At 38.3% G+C, this 17,101-nt stretch overlaps 1 protein-coding gene across 1 annotated transcript; it reads right to left on the reverse strand.

Annotated features, from left to right (window-relative positions):
* Positions 1-508: 508 nt before the first annotated feature.
* FGF3 (fibroblast growth factor 3) lies at positions 509-10,787 on the reverse strand. The gene is made up of 3 exons (XM_089684545.1): positions 10,168-10,787; positions 7,833-7,936; positions 509-1,592 (listed from the first exon to the last, which is right to left on the reverse strand). Exons 1-3 carry the CDS (start codon positions 10,439-10,441, stop codon positions 1,260-1,262), a joined length of 711 nt encoding a protein of 236 aa, XP_089540671.1. The 5' UTR covers positions 10,442-10,787; the 3' UTR covers positions 509-1,259.
* Between the last annotated feature and the right edge of the window lie 6,314 nt (positions 10,788-17,101).

Consider the following 17,101-nt stretch of genomic DNA (forward strand, 5'->3'; position numbering starts at 1 on the left):
CTGTGTCTTTATCTATTTTCCTGAGTTCAGCTTTCAAGAGTATCTAAACCCCAAAAGAAAAATGTCAAATATTTTAGCTTACCAGTTTTTAGATGTGGTGGCTGAATTAGTTTTCTTTATGCTTCCTTTTTTTTTGTATTTTCAAAGGGTATTCCTGCAAATAACACACTTCCCATCTCTGAGTGGCTATACGCACTCACGTCACTGTATCTATGGAGGGGACCATAATTGTCACCCAGGCTGGACTGCAAATATGTCTATCTTTGTTCATCTCTATTACATGGTGGGTATGGGGATTAGTAGTTTACAGAAGGAAGAAGGTAGTTGTGTACTGGAGTTCCACCAAGACAACAGGTATTTTCTGTACCTGAAAAATAAAAACTAATGCAGCAACCACATCTAAGGACTGGTAAGCTGCAATATATTACATTGTTGTTCTTGGGTTTAGACATCTTTTAATGATATTTTAATCTTTTTATTCATTCAAAAAGAATTAGCCACACTTGAGCAATATTAATAAATATATTTATATTAATTGCCTTCCTGTACAACCTTGACCTCCCCATTTCCCAGTACAGTCTAACATTAGGGAGCAGTTCCGTATTTGTGCTTCTAGTGTAACAGACGGGGAACGGTAAACAAAGAGACAGTCACCAAATGGAATCTGAGGTAGACCGAACAACAGGCCAGCATATGCTATAATGAATTAGTTATTAGGTAGGAACAGGGATATATAATGAATTCATACAGTACTTAGTACCATAGTGGAAGCTGCCATATTGTGTTGCCGAACAAATAGACAAAAACATTGAGTGTCGACTAGGGAATAATAGCTGCATTGATCCTCAGTTATTTTCTTAGCTTCTTGGAAATGATTAAGTATACTGAATTTACCAAAGAAAATGTGTGCCTGGACTGTCTGCAGGCATCAGACATATTGCAAAACGTAAATGTTGATGATTCATTTCATTGAACAGGGAGCATGGCCACATCCAGATGTTATTTGCTTTGTTAGGCACAAGGATAGTGTAGTCCAAAAACAATCAAAAAAATTCACTTTAGAATGTTCAGTACATTTGCAGTCTTGGCCAACGCCAGAATAAATTATCATGTAATCATGTATCTAGCAAAGTCCATTGGAACAAGTAGCCATTTTTGAGGTGAGTCATCAAATCTACGTTTTTTCTTGTCCAAATTTGCAGGCACGGGATCCACATAGGTTCTTAGATGATTAAATTTGGAAAACATCCCTTCCCACATCAGTGTCCTCTTTTCTGTCTGCCACTGTTTTTTTGCTGTTTTTGAATACTTTCTCTATATTTAGTGTTTGTGTGAAATAGCCGCACTGCATCATGGTCTTTGTTGTCCAGTACTCTCGGTAAGAAGAGAGAGGACTTTTGCGTCCTTCGAGTCTTGAAGCCTCTCCTAGGTCGTCCTTTGCCATTGATAGATAAATACCAGAGTCTTTCTGCACTGGCTTTTCGTTTTGTTCCAGCTCCATTTGGAACTGTCCTATGTAAACGGGAAGCATAGGTATTATAACCAAGTTCATGAATCCTCTCCACAAACTCACATTCAGCATTGTAGATTTCCTGGAGAAGAAAAAGAACACATTTCAGTTTTCAATTCATTTTAAAACAAAAAAAAAAAGTGTCCATTAAAAAAAATCATGAAACTTTCAAGGCTACAGTATGTTGCAATGTTATTTCATACAAGTACAATGGATGAGCTTGCCTTTTCACTAACAGGAGACACTTCATTACCTACATGTGTGCCACATGTATGTTTAGCAAACAAAGAAATTGGAGTGGCTTTTACAGGAGGGGTTGGTCTTTTTTGCACCAAATCTTTTGCACATTCGTCCATGAATCAGATTTGCGGCTACTTCCCACTACTGCAGTGGAGTATTGCGAAAGGACTAACATGAATGAAATGACATGCACCACTTTGTCCATTCCTGTGTGTTGTACTGAGCCTTTGTGAATGGAACATTTAGGATAGACCTAAGGCTCCTGTGTAAATGTCATTCCTTCAAATCAAAACAGTGCTACAAAATACCATTTTAACATCCCTCTAATACACCTGTATTATGTCCTTTCATAGTCTTCAAAAGTGGTAAAGTCATCCAGCAGGTTCAAAACCTGCTCATCATATTGTGTTGTGTTTACATCACCTTTCCTTGTATTGTTCAACCAATTGTATTGTAAAATTGAATTGATGTAAGGGGCATCAATACACACAGACAGAGCTAAGCTATTATATCTGGAGGTCTTGAATGCCACATTCCAGTAAGAGGTGGATCAAACTGCGACATTTCGTGTGGAAAATAAGGTGTTCCCTTTACTGAGCGCTAGATACATAAATAGCTAGCCTCATTTGGTGAATGATGACATTGTAGTCTTTTAATATGCCATAAACACTCTAATAACTAGTACATATGATCAGATACTCAGACAACTTATCGTTTGTTTTTTGTTGCATGCTAGTCTCATATAAAAAATTAGGAGGTTGCTAAAGTTATGAAAAATTCTCGTACGGCAGAATACAACTTTAGAAGTGATGCAATGTATTGTATTGTATTGTAATGATCAAAATATTTTCATGCTGGTTCCTTCGGATATTGTCGCATGAACTGTTGTGATTGGCTGTTGAAAGCTGTGTACTAATGATCAGATTATCGTATGATCCTCTAAAAGCAAATTTTGGCATCTGATTTTGTGATCGTGTGTACAAGGCATTAAAGTGATTCTAAAGGCTTACATTTTTTAATAAAAAAGAACAAACATGTCATACTTACCTGCTGTGTGCAGTGGTTTTGTACAGAGCAGCCTGGATCCTCCTCTTCTTGGGTCCCCTACTGGCGCTCCTGGGCCCTTCCACCTGTCGGGTGCTCCCACAACAAGCAGCTTGCTATGGGGGCACCCGAGCATGCGCACTCCCCAGCCACTGCTCCATGTGTTCATTCACACATGGAGCTAAGGCTCAGCCCTGCCCCCTCTCTCTTTTTATTGGCTCACTGGCTGTGATTGACAGCAGCGGGAACCAATGGCTCCTGCTGCTGTCTCAGCCAATGAGGAGAGGGAGTCCCGGGATAGCCAGTGCATATTGCTGGATCGAGAGGGGGCTTGGGTGAATATTGGGGAGGGCCTGCTCTACAGAGAAGGTTTTCAACTTTCCTGCATAGAAAGCATGAAGGTAAAAATCCTTGAGCCTTTACAACCACTTTAAGTCGTCTTCTGAGGACAGAAAGGCTATAGAGAATTTAATGTACATCCTAAATGCATTAGAACAGGGATAAGGCACAGAAGGCTTCTTTTATCAGCTGCTCCTCTTACCTAATTTAATTAAACAGATAGGGAAGCGCAACAAACTTGGCTGTCAGTGTCAGAGTGCAATTAGTCAATGGATTTCTATTCATTTAAGGATTCCTTGTGTGTGTATGTTTTGTGGTTCGTCATTTGCTCCCTCATTTAGACAACGTAAAAAACATTGGCTATTTATTGTGGCTTAACCAACATGGAATGAAAAAAAGACTCTGGTTGCTTTTTCCATGAGTAACAACCTTATATTTCCTTACCTAGGTTTTGTTATATACCATTTCAAGCTTAACAATTCCTTTATAGAATACTTTAGTGAAGGTGATTTCTGTGTTGCATCTTAATTCTGTGATATGTGATATTCTGTGATATTTCTTCACACGTGTTTGAAAATTAAACATATTTCTGGTAGGCTCATAGGCATCTGTTTAAATTGATCCTAGTATATGTGCATGTGAGATAGGGACTTTGTATGTAAGCTACTCGGTGGCAGTGATTGATGTCAATGTACAGTATGTAAAACACTATGTAAATGGATGGAACTATATAAATAATTTTAATAAATAATAAATACAACTTAAAATAAATTACAACTTTGGCTATTAAAACTTACCAACATTCAGTAGATCCAAATATAAAAGTGTCTTAATTTGTATGCAGATCTTTTCTTTTTCTGAAAGTTGAACTAAGTTTTCTGTCCATTCCATATCCTAAGCTTCCTTATTAGTCAGAGAGGCTGGCCATTACATCCAAGTACCAATATGAAAGCTTTGGAAAGTCCTACCAAATGGGCCAGGGAAAGGAAGTAAAGTTCTGCATATAAATGCCTATATCGCTAAATATCTGCTTTTCAGTTTTTAATCAAGACAACCTCTGATTATTTTTTCTTCATATGCTCAGTTTGATATGATCAGATTTATTTTGTGGCAGGCTTACTTCAAAGCACAAGTATCATTTTCGTCTTCTCCCACCAGATCAAAGAAAAAAAGCATCCGAGTTGATCTTATTGACACTTACACAGAGCTAAGGACTTTTCCCTGCCCCCAAGAGACAGCAAATGGCCACTCAGGCCTCAGCAATTAGTCTTGGAGTCAGAGTCACATGCTTGGGTTAGAGTCACATGCTCCCCATATCCAGAAGTACTGGGTATTTCACTTTCTAGCCATTGGTGGTTTACTTTAAAGCTGCACTTCAGGCAGATATAGACTCACAATTTAATCCAGCCCTGTATTCAGCAAAAAAATCTATTATATTTATAATTTAATTAAAATAATTTCCCTTGATATTAGCTGCTTCTAATCCTCCATACAACAGCACTCAAAAAAACAAATGTTAGCACTGGAATTAATCAGTCTCTGATTTCTATTATTATACTTTGCAGAGTGCTGTCAGTCATGCACAGTGAAAATGCAGACAGAAGGGGAGATCATAGGGAACATATTAATGTGATTCTGCTCCCTTCATTGCCAAGTCACATATTGCAAGAAGCCCTAGCCAGGTTGTATTACTTAACCACTTGCCCTCCAGAAGATTTACCCCCCTTCCTGACCAGGCCATTTTTTGCGTTACGGTGCTGCGTTACTTTAACTGACAATTGCGCGGTCATGCAACGCTACACCCAAATGAAATTTACATCCTTTTTTCTCACTAATAGATCTTTCTTTTGGTGGTATTTGATTACCTGTGCATTTTAATTTTTTTGCGCTATAAAAAAAGAAGACCGACAGCTTTGAGAAAAAAAACTATATTTTTGGCGTTTTGCTATTAAACATGTCTAGTAAAAAATTTTTAAAAATCAAATTGCATCAGAAATTTAGGCCAAAGTGTATTCTGCTACCTGTATTTGCTGAAAAAAATCCCAATACATGTAAATAAATTGGTTTACGTTAAAGTTATAACGTTTACAGATGGCGGTGTATATATACTGGGATTTTTTATTTTATTTTTACTAGTAATGGCAGCGATCAGTGACATATAGCGGGACTGTGGCGGGCATTCTGACACTGGGGGGAACTGACTGGGTGTCACTGACATCCCCAGTGACACCAATATAGTGATCAGTGCTAATAAAAAGCACTGACTCTGTACTAATGGCACTGGGCAGGAAGGGGTTAACATGTGGGACAATCAAAAGGTTAACTGTGTGCTGTTTTACTGTGTGCTGTGTGTGTGTGTGCTTCACTGTAAGCACACTGCTTTGCATGGCTCTGCTATCCAAAGCCATGCATAGCAGTGTGCAGCAGCTGACAGGGGATAGAACTGTATTGTTTACTTACAGTTCTCTCCCTCCGTTGGTAATGCTCCTTGATCACCGGGTGACGGTGAGTAATCAGCCCCTACCCGGAAATGCAACATCACGTATATATACGTGATTTTGCGCACCCGTGCCACCCTGCAGCAGTATATCTGCTATAGAGCGGCGGGAAAGCAGTTAAGAGGTCCAGTATCTAGCTGTGCTGTCTGGCATGGTTGCCTGAATCAGAAGAATGACTAACATAGGATTAAAAGTCTTTTGGTGGCTAACACTATTTGCATGTATGTATTTAAAATATGTGCCGGAAGTGAAGCTTTAATGTTAGGTAGTGTTAGCAGAAATCAGAATTGTACTGGTCCCACTGCATTAAAGTGATTCTAAAGGTTGTAATGGTTTTTTACAAAATAACAAACATGTTATACTTACCCGCTCTCTGCAATGGTTTTGCACAGAGGAGCTCCAATCCTCCTCTTTATCGGTCCCCCACTTGCAGTCCTGGCTCCTCCCCCCTGCTGAGTGCCCCCAATAGCAGGCCTCTTGCTATGGGGCACTCGAGCAGGCTCATACCCAAGCCGTGCATTTTTTAAAATTAGAATTACAAACATGGTATACTTACCTGCTCTGTGTATTGGTTTTGCACTGAGCAGCCAAGATTCTATTCTTTTGGGGGTCCCCCGCTGGTTCTCCAGGCTCCTCCTTTTCAGGGAGTGCCCCCATGGCAAGCCACTTTTCATGGGGGCACCTGTACGGGCTTGCTCCTGAGTCACCCTGTCTGCGTCTATTGACACAGAGCAGGCGGCTTGGCCCCTCCCCCTGCTTGCTTGTCACAGCATTTGATTGACAGCAACAGGAGCCAATAGCCAATGGCAATCAATCTGCTCAGGGAGGGAGATAGTGGCAAGAGCCTCTGCTCATGCACACATTGCTGGATTAAATTGAGCTCAGGTAAGAATAAGGGGGGCTGGGGGAGATCCCGCAGCACAGAGGGTTCTTTGCTTTAATGTATAGAATGCATTAAGGTGAAAAACCTTTAGCCTTTAGAACCACTTTCAATTCACCTGTTGATCTGGCCAGTAAGTCTCTAATTTTTAAACTTCCATTACCTGACCAGGCTGTCCAACAAAAGTAGCAGTTAGAGGGTTAAGCCAAACCATTTAACACTGACAGGGGCACTTACAATGATCATCTTTTATTAATTTATGTAAAACCTTTATCCCAAAAGGAAAAAAATTTTGCTTCGTCAAGTCCATCTAAATCTGATAGTCTAATACTACTTTCTCCCCAGACTGACAATGCTGCTGTTCAGGTGTCCACGTTCCTTCTCCAGTAAAGTGGAGCCACCCTAACATAGAACATTTGTTACCTGACAGTTCTCCGGTGAAAATAAAGGACAAAAAACCTAAAATAGTAAAATGCAGACACCATTTTTAAGGATTGGTAAACTGCAATATATTACATTTTTGTTTTGGGGTTTAATACCACTTTATGTTTATGTTGGGGTTTAATACCACTTTAGTGTATATTTGACTCTTAGTTTAAAGTTAGTGTGTCACATGTGAAGCAAGACCACAGTGCTGTAGTGCTGATTGAAAATGTTAAGACCATTTTTCTTTTTAGAATTCTGTTGCCTTTGCTGAGTAACCAACAGTGGAAAATCAACCACCTGGCAACTTTTTTTGTAATAAGCTGCATAGAAATGGGAGCTCTGGATGTGCAGATTCAAAAAGGGCGCCCCCATAGTGAAGCTAGTGTCTGTTGCACAAATTCACCAATCCCACACTCACTGGGAATTCCTTACTGTGTTTTGCTATGTGTACCAGCACTCCTTTCTTGACAACTGATTTCAGCTGAATTGTTATGAAACAATTGCACTACCTTCATAGACCTCTAAGGTCACAATGCTCATATAATATGGTATTATGGCACAGTCTGATGTCTTTGTTTAATTGTTGAAAGGGATGGGCAAATATAACAAATGTTAAGTTTTTCTGCTTCATATGGCTATTTTGCAGGTTGCTGCAAAATAAACTGTGCACAAAACTGCCCAAGGAAGTTCTCTCATGTGTAATGTATCCGTATGTTTGTGGATTTCCATGGATTACTGTGAGAATTTTGAGTCAAAACGAACCCTTCTTGTACAAGTGCAAAGTAAAACAAATGCGTGCTGATGCAGGCAAAGCTACTGTTGCAAAAGTAAAGATTTGGTTCCTGGGATTTAACTTCTAGGAGTAAAAGGTGTTTGTGCATTTCAGAGTACTCACTGAGGCATAAAGTCTCCCTCTTTTGTTCATAGCCAGGTATCTCCCAGAGAACAGTCCTTTGATGGCGACAATTCCCACATCCACGGCAGTTATTTCTAAAATACCTTGAAATAAGCAAAATATATGATTTAATCCTTTCTGCCCAAGCATGACCTCCTGCTAGTTCCCATGCATGCCATGGTTGCTTTTATTTGACTCTATCAGCTTGAAACATTTTGCACTATCTGTCCAGAAGCACACATTCACAGTTTGTGAAAAAATATTCATCACATGCTTATATTTCCTAGCCACATGTTTTAAAATCAGACATTACAATTTATTCAATGCTTTCACATATGTGCGTAGGGCCTTGCACATCTGTTCTGGATGGACCCTTATTCTGCCATCCGTGTAACCATTAGAGATATATTTAAAAGCTTTTCTTAAGATGAGCTTCCCTTTAGGAAATAGTGGTTTTCCTTACTCCTCCCTGAGCCTTTGAGGTTTTTCTAATCTCTGTTTGCCATCAAAAGCAAGGGTATAGACATTTTAAAAGTATTTGGGGATTAGAAAGACAAATGCAATATTTTGCAGGGTATTAGTGGCACGCTTAGACCGACTGGCAAAAGAGTCAGTTTTAATCTGGAAGATCCCAAATGTTAGGATAATGCATTACAACAAACAGGTGGCACAGTTAATTTGTTTTATTGAGTATAAGAAGCTTTAGCCAATTCTGAACGTATTCAGTGCCAGAGGGTTTTGTACATTGTTGCAGGACCTCCTAGTGGGGGGATCACCTTGTTATTTGTTACAGGGGCCATCGTGTTGATACAGCTATTTAAAAAGCATGTCCAAATGTGGAGAATCGATTGATGTGGGCTATCAAGCCTGCCTGAGCTGAGCTTGATCTAGTTTCATGTAGCTGATCTGTAGCATCTAGATATTTCCTTACATCCCTTTTTTTCTAATATTGGCTCAGCTGTGCAGCATTTTGTAATATTATGAGAACTGCAATAACATATTTTACACTGTCTTTCAAGTTATTGTTTTTTTTTCGGTTTACTGAAAATAAACTAAAGATAACGTGGTCATAAAGTAGGAAAAAATGGTTAACACAATACCTTAAAATGTAAAGTACACGTTTTATGTTATGATCCTTATATATTTCATCTCAGTAGTAGCACCTACATTTATCTCAAATACACGACTGTAATTAGGTCGTATTAATGCATATTTTGACAACTGGGGTGACTAGGAGTAGATGACTTTGGAATATTCTAAGAGAACAATTATAGTGTTTGACATGTTCATGAAGCAGTAGAATGTTCTTATTCTTGGGTGCACTTTTTAAAAGCTATCATAAGACTGCTTCATTATTAGGAATCACAGTTCAATGAACTGACTCATAGAGAGCAATTCTGCATTCTACCCACTTATGCTAATTGATTATGAAAGTAGGGGAGTCATCAAACAAGCAAACCTGAATATAATCCATTGACCTGCAGTAGGTTTGAAGGCTGTATACCCACCATGTGTTAAGTTAGTCACACCTGTGTATGCTATTATACCTTTATACAGCTATAGGAATAAAGTGATATGGATATCACTAAAGTTGCTGAACAGTTTGACAAGAAACTAATGAGAAAAGCGAGGCAAAAGCACATAATCCAACAAAAGTAAAACACGTTGGACTAAGCTATTGTTCATGTTGACTGGCTTTAAAAAAAAAAAAAGAAAGAAAAATGCGGCTTAAATAAATGACATGTTCGGAGAACCAGCTGAGGGTTGAAGGTACATCCTTACCCTCCAGGTTAATTCATAGAAAGGCACAACGAGAGTGAGATAATGCTTTACCACCTCAAAGTCTCATCCTATTCACTCCAACATCTTAAAGAAGAAATGAGAGACAACATGAAAAGAAGATGCTAAATATCCTTTTATTAATAAAGGAAAGAAAAAATGTTTTCTTTCTTTGAAAGGGCTGTCTAAGACCGCAGACCCTCTGTAGAAGTCTGTTCAGATATAAATAATTAAAAAGCACAAAAAAAGAAAAAAACATGCAACCACAACCGAAGTGTGGTGCATAAAAATATTCCTGATTCTGAAGGTACAAAGTGATAGAAAATGAAATGCACAATAAAATGACAGCATCTCCTGACTAGTTATGAGGCTGTAAAACACTGCTTACCCAACATAGTTATGTTTATCTGTGAACCCTTGAATTAAAATAAATCCAAAACTAAAGATGCATTAAAACAAATTCAATACAATATAATTATATGTGGATATTATTATGTTAACACTCTCTTCATATGGAAATGAAAAACATTAATACCACAAACTTAGGTGCACTTACTAAAGATGCTGTTTTTCTCCAGCGTTCCATTTATTTTCCCATTTGGATGGATCTGAAGGTGATACTTAGTAGCACAATAAAGTTTTCGGTGTCGAGGTGCACCGCCGAGATGTTCGTATACCCCACCACGGCCCCCAGCATCTCTTCTTAGCCTGGGATCACACAGTTTTCCTCTGGCACAAGGCACTCTGGCAGTACTAGACAAAGCCTTCGCCCAGGATACCTGTCTACCAAGATCACAAATACTCAGCAGCAAAATCCAAATTATAACCATTGTGGCATGGCCGAAATACTGTTGGCTGGAAGGCTGGAAGCAAATGTCACAAGGGGTCCCATTAAAGAAGTCTTGTTAGCAGCTCTTTAAGTGGAAAGTCACAGTGTTCTGATGCATGGACACTAGTAGCATTATCTGACCTTCTATCTGTCTTGCCTTGATCCTTTAAATAAATAGGTGTCAACGGTGGTCACAGGTTCATTGATTATTTGCAGCACTCAGAGTGTAAGCATCTCCCAATGTGCAAGAATGAGATCCCTTCTGAATTTTATGAGTTTTCGAGAAATAGTGGTGCTCAACAGCACTGAAATAAAAAGCCCCCCTCCCCTTGCAACAATAGACAGATCCCCGACCAATTGATACAAAGGAGGCAGGCAAGGTATCATTCTTGTGTGAACTAAGTGCAGGCTGGATAAAATTACACAGCACTGCTTACAGTGGCTCAGTGCAAAGAAAAAAAAAAGAAAGAAAAGCCACATCACAAAGAATCAGCAGCCCATCAGAGGATAGGGTCTGTGCCCAGCTCTGCCTTTTCAAAGATCCAAAAAGAACAATTATGCGTATGAAAATTATACATTAGGGATTTTAAGAGAATGGTCCCTGGGGTCTGTTCCTTCTCCTATCAATCCCCAGATCACAATATGTGACAGCTAAGGATGACTGATGCTGGAAAGAAACAACTTGGGGAAGTCACTCTTAAAAATGCACATTTGAAAGGCGCATATAAAAAGGAGGCAGACGTGGGTTGTTGGAGAAGCTGTCTTTCCTTTTTAACACAAATTGAAAGGCGATTTATTTAAATTCTAAAGAAACTTTTCCTTTAGGTCAATTTGTTAGTATCACTCTGACATAATGAGCTTTCACTGGATTGAAACAAAGACAGTGTATATTTGTTACCTTAAAAAGGAACTGGATAAGTGATGTATATTCCCTATTATCACAAATATTTATATTATAAATCACATTTGACATACTTGGACTATCATTCATTTGTAGGGCTTTTTACCAAGCAAAATTCTGAACTATGCAGAGCTGAAATATTCCTCTAACTGCAACAATGCTGTAAGACAAAAATGTTAAAAATAAGCAGCTAACAAGAATTTAATGTTAAACATAGGAAATTAAACATCCACCTTAAATATCAACATCTCTACATTGATAAACCATAATGCAAAAATTGGACAGGACCCCACAGTACCATTGTGATGCTTGGGTCAAAAAACATTTTTGGACCATATCCATGTGTTTTGTTTATACTATGCAAATAGCCTCTCTATGAGTGTTTTTTTGTTGCTGCTGTATTGTAGTGTGACATTAATAAAATTTAGATTGTATACTTCATTGGATAGACGATATGCACAATTCTTGATGCCACATATAGAGTCCCAGTCAAATGTTTGCATTATATTTATAAATACTAGGTAGTCCTAGACTTTTAATATTTGTGGAAGCCTGATGTGGAAACAATTTCTATGGATATGGCTACCTTTAGATTGGAGTGACCGCCCCCTTTAATGTGGATACTATATAAGCAATGGGTACAGCGCTAAAAATGAAAGAATATCATAAATAATGTATATAAACATATGCAGATATATTACTGATAATAAAGTGCTCAATCAATAAACCAATCAATAATGTGACTCAGCGTGTTCAATAATAATTATTGAGACTACACGTAACACACAATAGTGCCTATAAATAAAGTGCAAAGTATATAGTCCACACATATAGTTAGTTATTCGTGTCACTGCGCAGTGACTAATCAATGAGTGTGAGTATATAGACCACAATATCCCAGTGGGTTAGATGCATAGAAGATCACAAGGATCCCAGTAATATACTCAAAAGATGATAGTGTGTCCAAACTGGTAAAAGACTGCGCACTCACCAGATGTGCAATCAGTATGCGCATGTAAGAGATACCCCTCTTAAGGATTCCCTCTAGAATGTGGTCTGGTCTGCTGCTGCTCTCTGCTCACTCAGCTGACAGGCATGGCTCTAACCTCCTTACACGTGGCTTTCTGGGTAGTGGGAAGCTCACATAGAGCCCCAGAAAGAGGAGGCCAAATAGCGTGATACTGTTTCCAATATTGTGAAGTTTATTGTATCCAGCAAGCAGATAAAGCATAAGACAAAAACAGCTACTGACCAGATATTGTGGATCCAAGATGGCCGCTGGGACCCACGTGGCGCTGGTGGCGTGACGTCACTGCACTGTAGCTCCTCTCTGATGCGTTTCGTGCAACCGCACGTATTCATAGGGGGTGTGCCTACCTAATGTGGAGCTTCACTCCCTTTGTTATTTTTTTAATCCCCTCTTACCTTCTTTGCTGGTTCTATATTCATACTTATTCTCCAGCGAGTCCAGCGCTGTCCTGTAACTCTGCTTCCAAAACTGGGCCCTGTGCCCCCATCTTCTTGGTTTACATCATCATGAGTTGGCTGACTCTTTCAGGGTTCTTGTAGCTGGCTCCCTGATAATGAATTGCATGCCCAGCTCCTGTGGATTGCCCTAAAGCCTCCTCTGATGCATGACATCCCAGGAGGTTACGGCCAGCTGAGGCACATCATTATTGTCTGAAAGTAAAAAGGTATTTACCCCAAATTTCTGGAATTATATTAAAGGAATGAAAGTCTGCTTCAGTTTGTTTTCTGGGGGGAGACATTTTTCAGCTGTGATATATTTTTACAGGTTATTTGATTGATAGAATAGAAGAAGGACAGGCTAAAATTTATACCAATGATAAGATGCAATAGGAGGAGTGTGATAATGTGTATATTTGGGAGAGAAAAGTTTTCAGGTTTATGCATTCACCTGTAAAAATAAATAATGATTGGTTGGCCAAAGTATCTCTAATCACCATCTTTAGCTCTAATTAGCCCAGAGCAACCCTGCCAGTCATTTAAAAAATGTTGAAATATCAGTCCTGTGCAGTAGAAAAGCTAATACACTCACCTTCGCAGTGGCCTGTGTCTATGAAAGCTTGTCTATTGCAGGAATCTGGCATTTCCATTTTATAAAGATGTCCAGCCAAGCCTTTTCACTTAGCTTCGGACGGGGGGGGGGGGGGATATTGATAGAACCCCTACCAGGTTCTCCTGCTATCCAGGGCTTCATTAAGGAAGTGTATCCTCAGACAGTATTTTGTGAGACAGAAAGTTAGGTTAACTCTACAACACTAGCACAGACAGAAAAACCAATGATTTTATTTAGCTGAGTAGGAAGAGGCTGGAACGTCTGTTAGATTTTAATTTTTGCCTGCTTTTTTTGCAGGTTTTCACTCACTTCCTGTCTGGTGAAACATATGTCAACAAGACAGGAAGTGAGGGGAAATCTCAGTTATGGAGGCCCTCATGCCGAAAATACCGCAAAGGAGTTCTAGCCCTTCCCTCCTTTATTCAAAACTGAAAAAAACTATTCTGACTTCTAGGTTGCTTTAAAAATGGCTAATGTAATGCTCATTATTTGCAGGTGATGCAGCAGAGTCTGATATTGCATTAGAGTGGGCAATATAGTACAATTCAGGGGTTAACTAGGGATCAAAAACAAGCATGTCTGAGCATCAAAAGTGCATATATCACATCTCTATGCACTGGGACTACAATCATTCATTTTTATGTGTAGAGAGGGATCAATATTTATACAGAACACAGCATCATATCGACACAGAATTAGTTTGATGGCTGTGATGTGTCCTTGAATTCTGACAACACGGAAACATTTAACTTTATTGCACACACAATAAAAGCATCCTTCCCTTTTCTAAGCATAAATGGTTCTAAACTGAGATTTTACAAATATAATTTTTTTTTTATAATGACCAGAACGTTTGTCATATTGAGGAGGGGGTCATGGATTTATTAAAACTGTAGCAGCTTCTATTTTCAGTTTGTTAAGCTTTGAAGATAAAAATATAGATGAAAATATAGCTGATTGGTTGCCATGCACATCTCCTCCAGACTCTGTCTGCTTTGCTTTTAATTAATTCCCCTTATTGTGTTTTGTTTGTTATTCTTTACGATGTCTGATTTTTGCAATGACTTCTCAGACTGGGTACATCCCTTGTGAGAACTGTATACATGCACTACGTTATAACTGACCTTTGATACTTTAATGATCATAGTGAAGTCTTTAAAAGCAGTATCTAGTGTCTACTGCAGTGATGTATCATGCATGTTTGTATTTTTGTCTTGAAGGACAGGGAAACAGCATTTCATTATTTTGGTAATCCTAGTTGGGATTTGCATATATACATCCTATAATTCAAAAGGCATGCCCTCTTGGGTTTTACGACAAATTGCTCCATTTACAACATTTTGCTCCTACATTGTGGCATTTCTTAAAGTGTGATTTTAATGAACCGTACTTCTAATCAGGTCATTGACCTTGAACATCTTGTGCCATTTTCAGCTTGTCATTAAGTGAAAGGCACTGCTTCTATAGAGCAGTACAGGCCACCAGATTCTTTTACACTTTAGAATCATGGGAAATAAAGAAATGCACTTGTCACCTAACAAGAGAGTAAACAACAAAACATCCATGCAATACAAAAAAAAAATAGTCACTCGTTAGAGAATGTTAAACTTGTTTTTTCAACAAAATCTCATCACTAGGTTTCATTTGCTGACAAGAAGTGCTAATAGAGGATTTAATTGTTTGTGTCAGCGCCCTCTAATGTCTACAAACCAAACAAAAAGCTGTATGAGTTGCCCAGTAATCCCTGATTGGTTAAATTGGGTTATACAGTTACTGGTTTTAGATCATTTATTTAGAGTTCACTCATGTGAAAAAACTTTGAAAAAAACTTGTGGGCAGTTTCTTTCCAATCAAAAATTAACTCACAGGGTAGCAGACCAAATAGGACAAACACTCTATTACATAGGTGCTTAGGGCTACAGTACCTAGATCACAATACAAACACATATGTATGAGGAATTATGTAAGTATGTCTACCAATTATTAGTATCTGTTAGCTATGAAAGAGGTAATTAAGTTCTCTCATTTATGACTTTTCAAAGCAACATGAGGTAACCAACAGAGTTCAAAAGAGACCAAATAGTCGGTGCCTAAACTGAAGGTGAAAAACCTGCAAAATTGTTTGATGTGTCCATCAGAAGAGTATAAAAAAATACCAGGAATTTGCTAAACATGGACAAACGGCATCTGCAAGGAGGAGCAGTGGCTGCCTGTCAAAGTGTACTGATGGGAATAAGCGAATCCAGAATTTTGTATGCCTCCAGAATAAATAACAGAATTAAATCAGTGCTTCATTAGTTATGAATAAAAAAGGTAGTACGAAAAGTGCACAATACTTAGCAATCCGTGTATCCAGGGGAAAATGAAAGGGTTGACAATCCACAGTTGTTGTGGCCATAATGGAAAGTTAATCCATAGATACAGTAGAAGGCCACACTCAGTCCAACTGCAGAAGCTCAATGGATGGTATCCATGAACTAAAAGTTACAATAAGAACAGTGAAAAATGCACAGATTGTGTGCAGTAAAAGGATAGCATTTATTGTATAAAACAAAATTGGCAGCTCACAATTGACTGACTTGTAACAGCACACATCAGGCTGGCCAAGGACAATTCAGTGTAAATCCACATATCATGGCCAGTGGCCACTGAACTTTCCTCTGCCAATCTGATGTGTGCTGTTATAAGTCGGTCAAATTGAGTTTTTGTTTGTTTTGTACAATAAATACTATATTTTTTACCACACTATATTGGTGTATTTTTCTCTGTTCTTACTGACAAAAACATTATATGATGAACTTCATATAAGCTGAAATTTGTAGAAGGGTTGCCATTCAGAAAGTGTACCTAAGGCCAAAGCACAAAGAACAATTTGGAAATATGTGATGCAGTTTGTTGAGTCATCTGTCACCCTAATTCCTATATCTGGACAGGTTTATGTTTGGAGACAGCAAAAGGATGTCTTTAGAGAACAATCCCTATTGCTAAATGTTAATCATAGTGTGAGATCCATAATGATATTGGCAGCCATCTCATTTGAAATATTAGGTCTGATGTTCTTTGTGGTCATATGGTCAATTATAAATTCATTTAACTGTAGCAAGTGCTCTTTTTTATTTATGATGTAATTCAAATTAAGGAGTAATTTCATCAGCCTATAGATAAAGTCAAATACATTCTGTGGCCTGAGCATTCATAAGATCTAAACTTTATTGTGTCTTTATGAGATGTTCTGGATAGCACAAATCCTTCTACATACAGATCAGGACTTGTATGACAGCATTCCAAGAAAGGCTAACGATGTTGTGAAGGCAAAGGCTTTCCTCACTGTTTTTTAGGCCATTGAAATAAACAGATTGCTAGGTGGTTGATATTTTGTTCATCCCTGCATATTGAATAACACAGCACAGAATTATACAGTATGTGAAAGTTGTTTTGAATCCACTGAAGCTTCATTTTCTGATTTTTAGGTGATAAGTCATAAATATAGGAATTTATGTATCAATGTGTTCATACTTAGAAATGCAATCATATACACATCTTTAAAAAAATAACAATACATTTTTATATAGACATTAAAATATTTTATCTTTACGTATTCCAAGGTACCTATAGACCACCAAACTGTGCTAGATGTGATACCCAGTAATAACCTATATATGACAGGTTCTCTTTAAAAT

Source organism: Staurois parvus, unplaced genomic scaffold (assembly GCF_062004578.1).
Source record: "Staurois parvus isolate SC_StPar_1 unplaced genomic scaffold, SC_StPar_1.0 ptg000350l, whole genome shotgun sequence".
Classification (NCBI taxonomy): Eukaryota; Metazoa; Chordata; class Amphibia; order Anura; family Ranidae; genus Staurois; species Staurois parvus.

Bases quoted from the DNA above. Each gene is read 5' to 3' on its own strand.
- FGF3 (XM_089684545.1), bottom strand. From the start codon at position 10,441: ATGGTTATAATTTGGATTTTGCTGCTGAGTATTTGTGATCTTGGTAGA. The intron at 7,937-10,167 runs GTAAGTGCACCT...GCTTATTTCAAG, and splicing joins GGAGAAAAACAGCATCTTTA to GTATTTTAGAAATAACTGCC. The intron at 1,593-7,832 runs GTGAGTACTCTG...TTTCTTCTCCAG, and splicing joins GAGGGAGACTTTATGCCTCA to GAAATCTACAATGCTGAATG.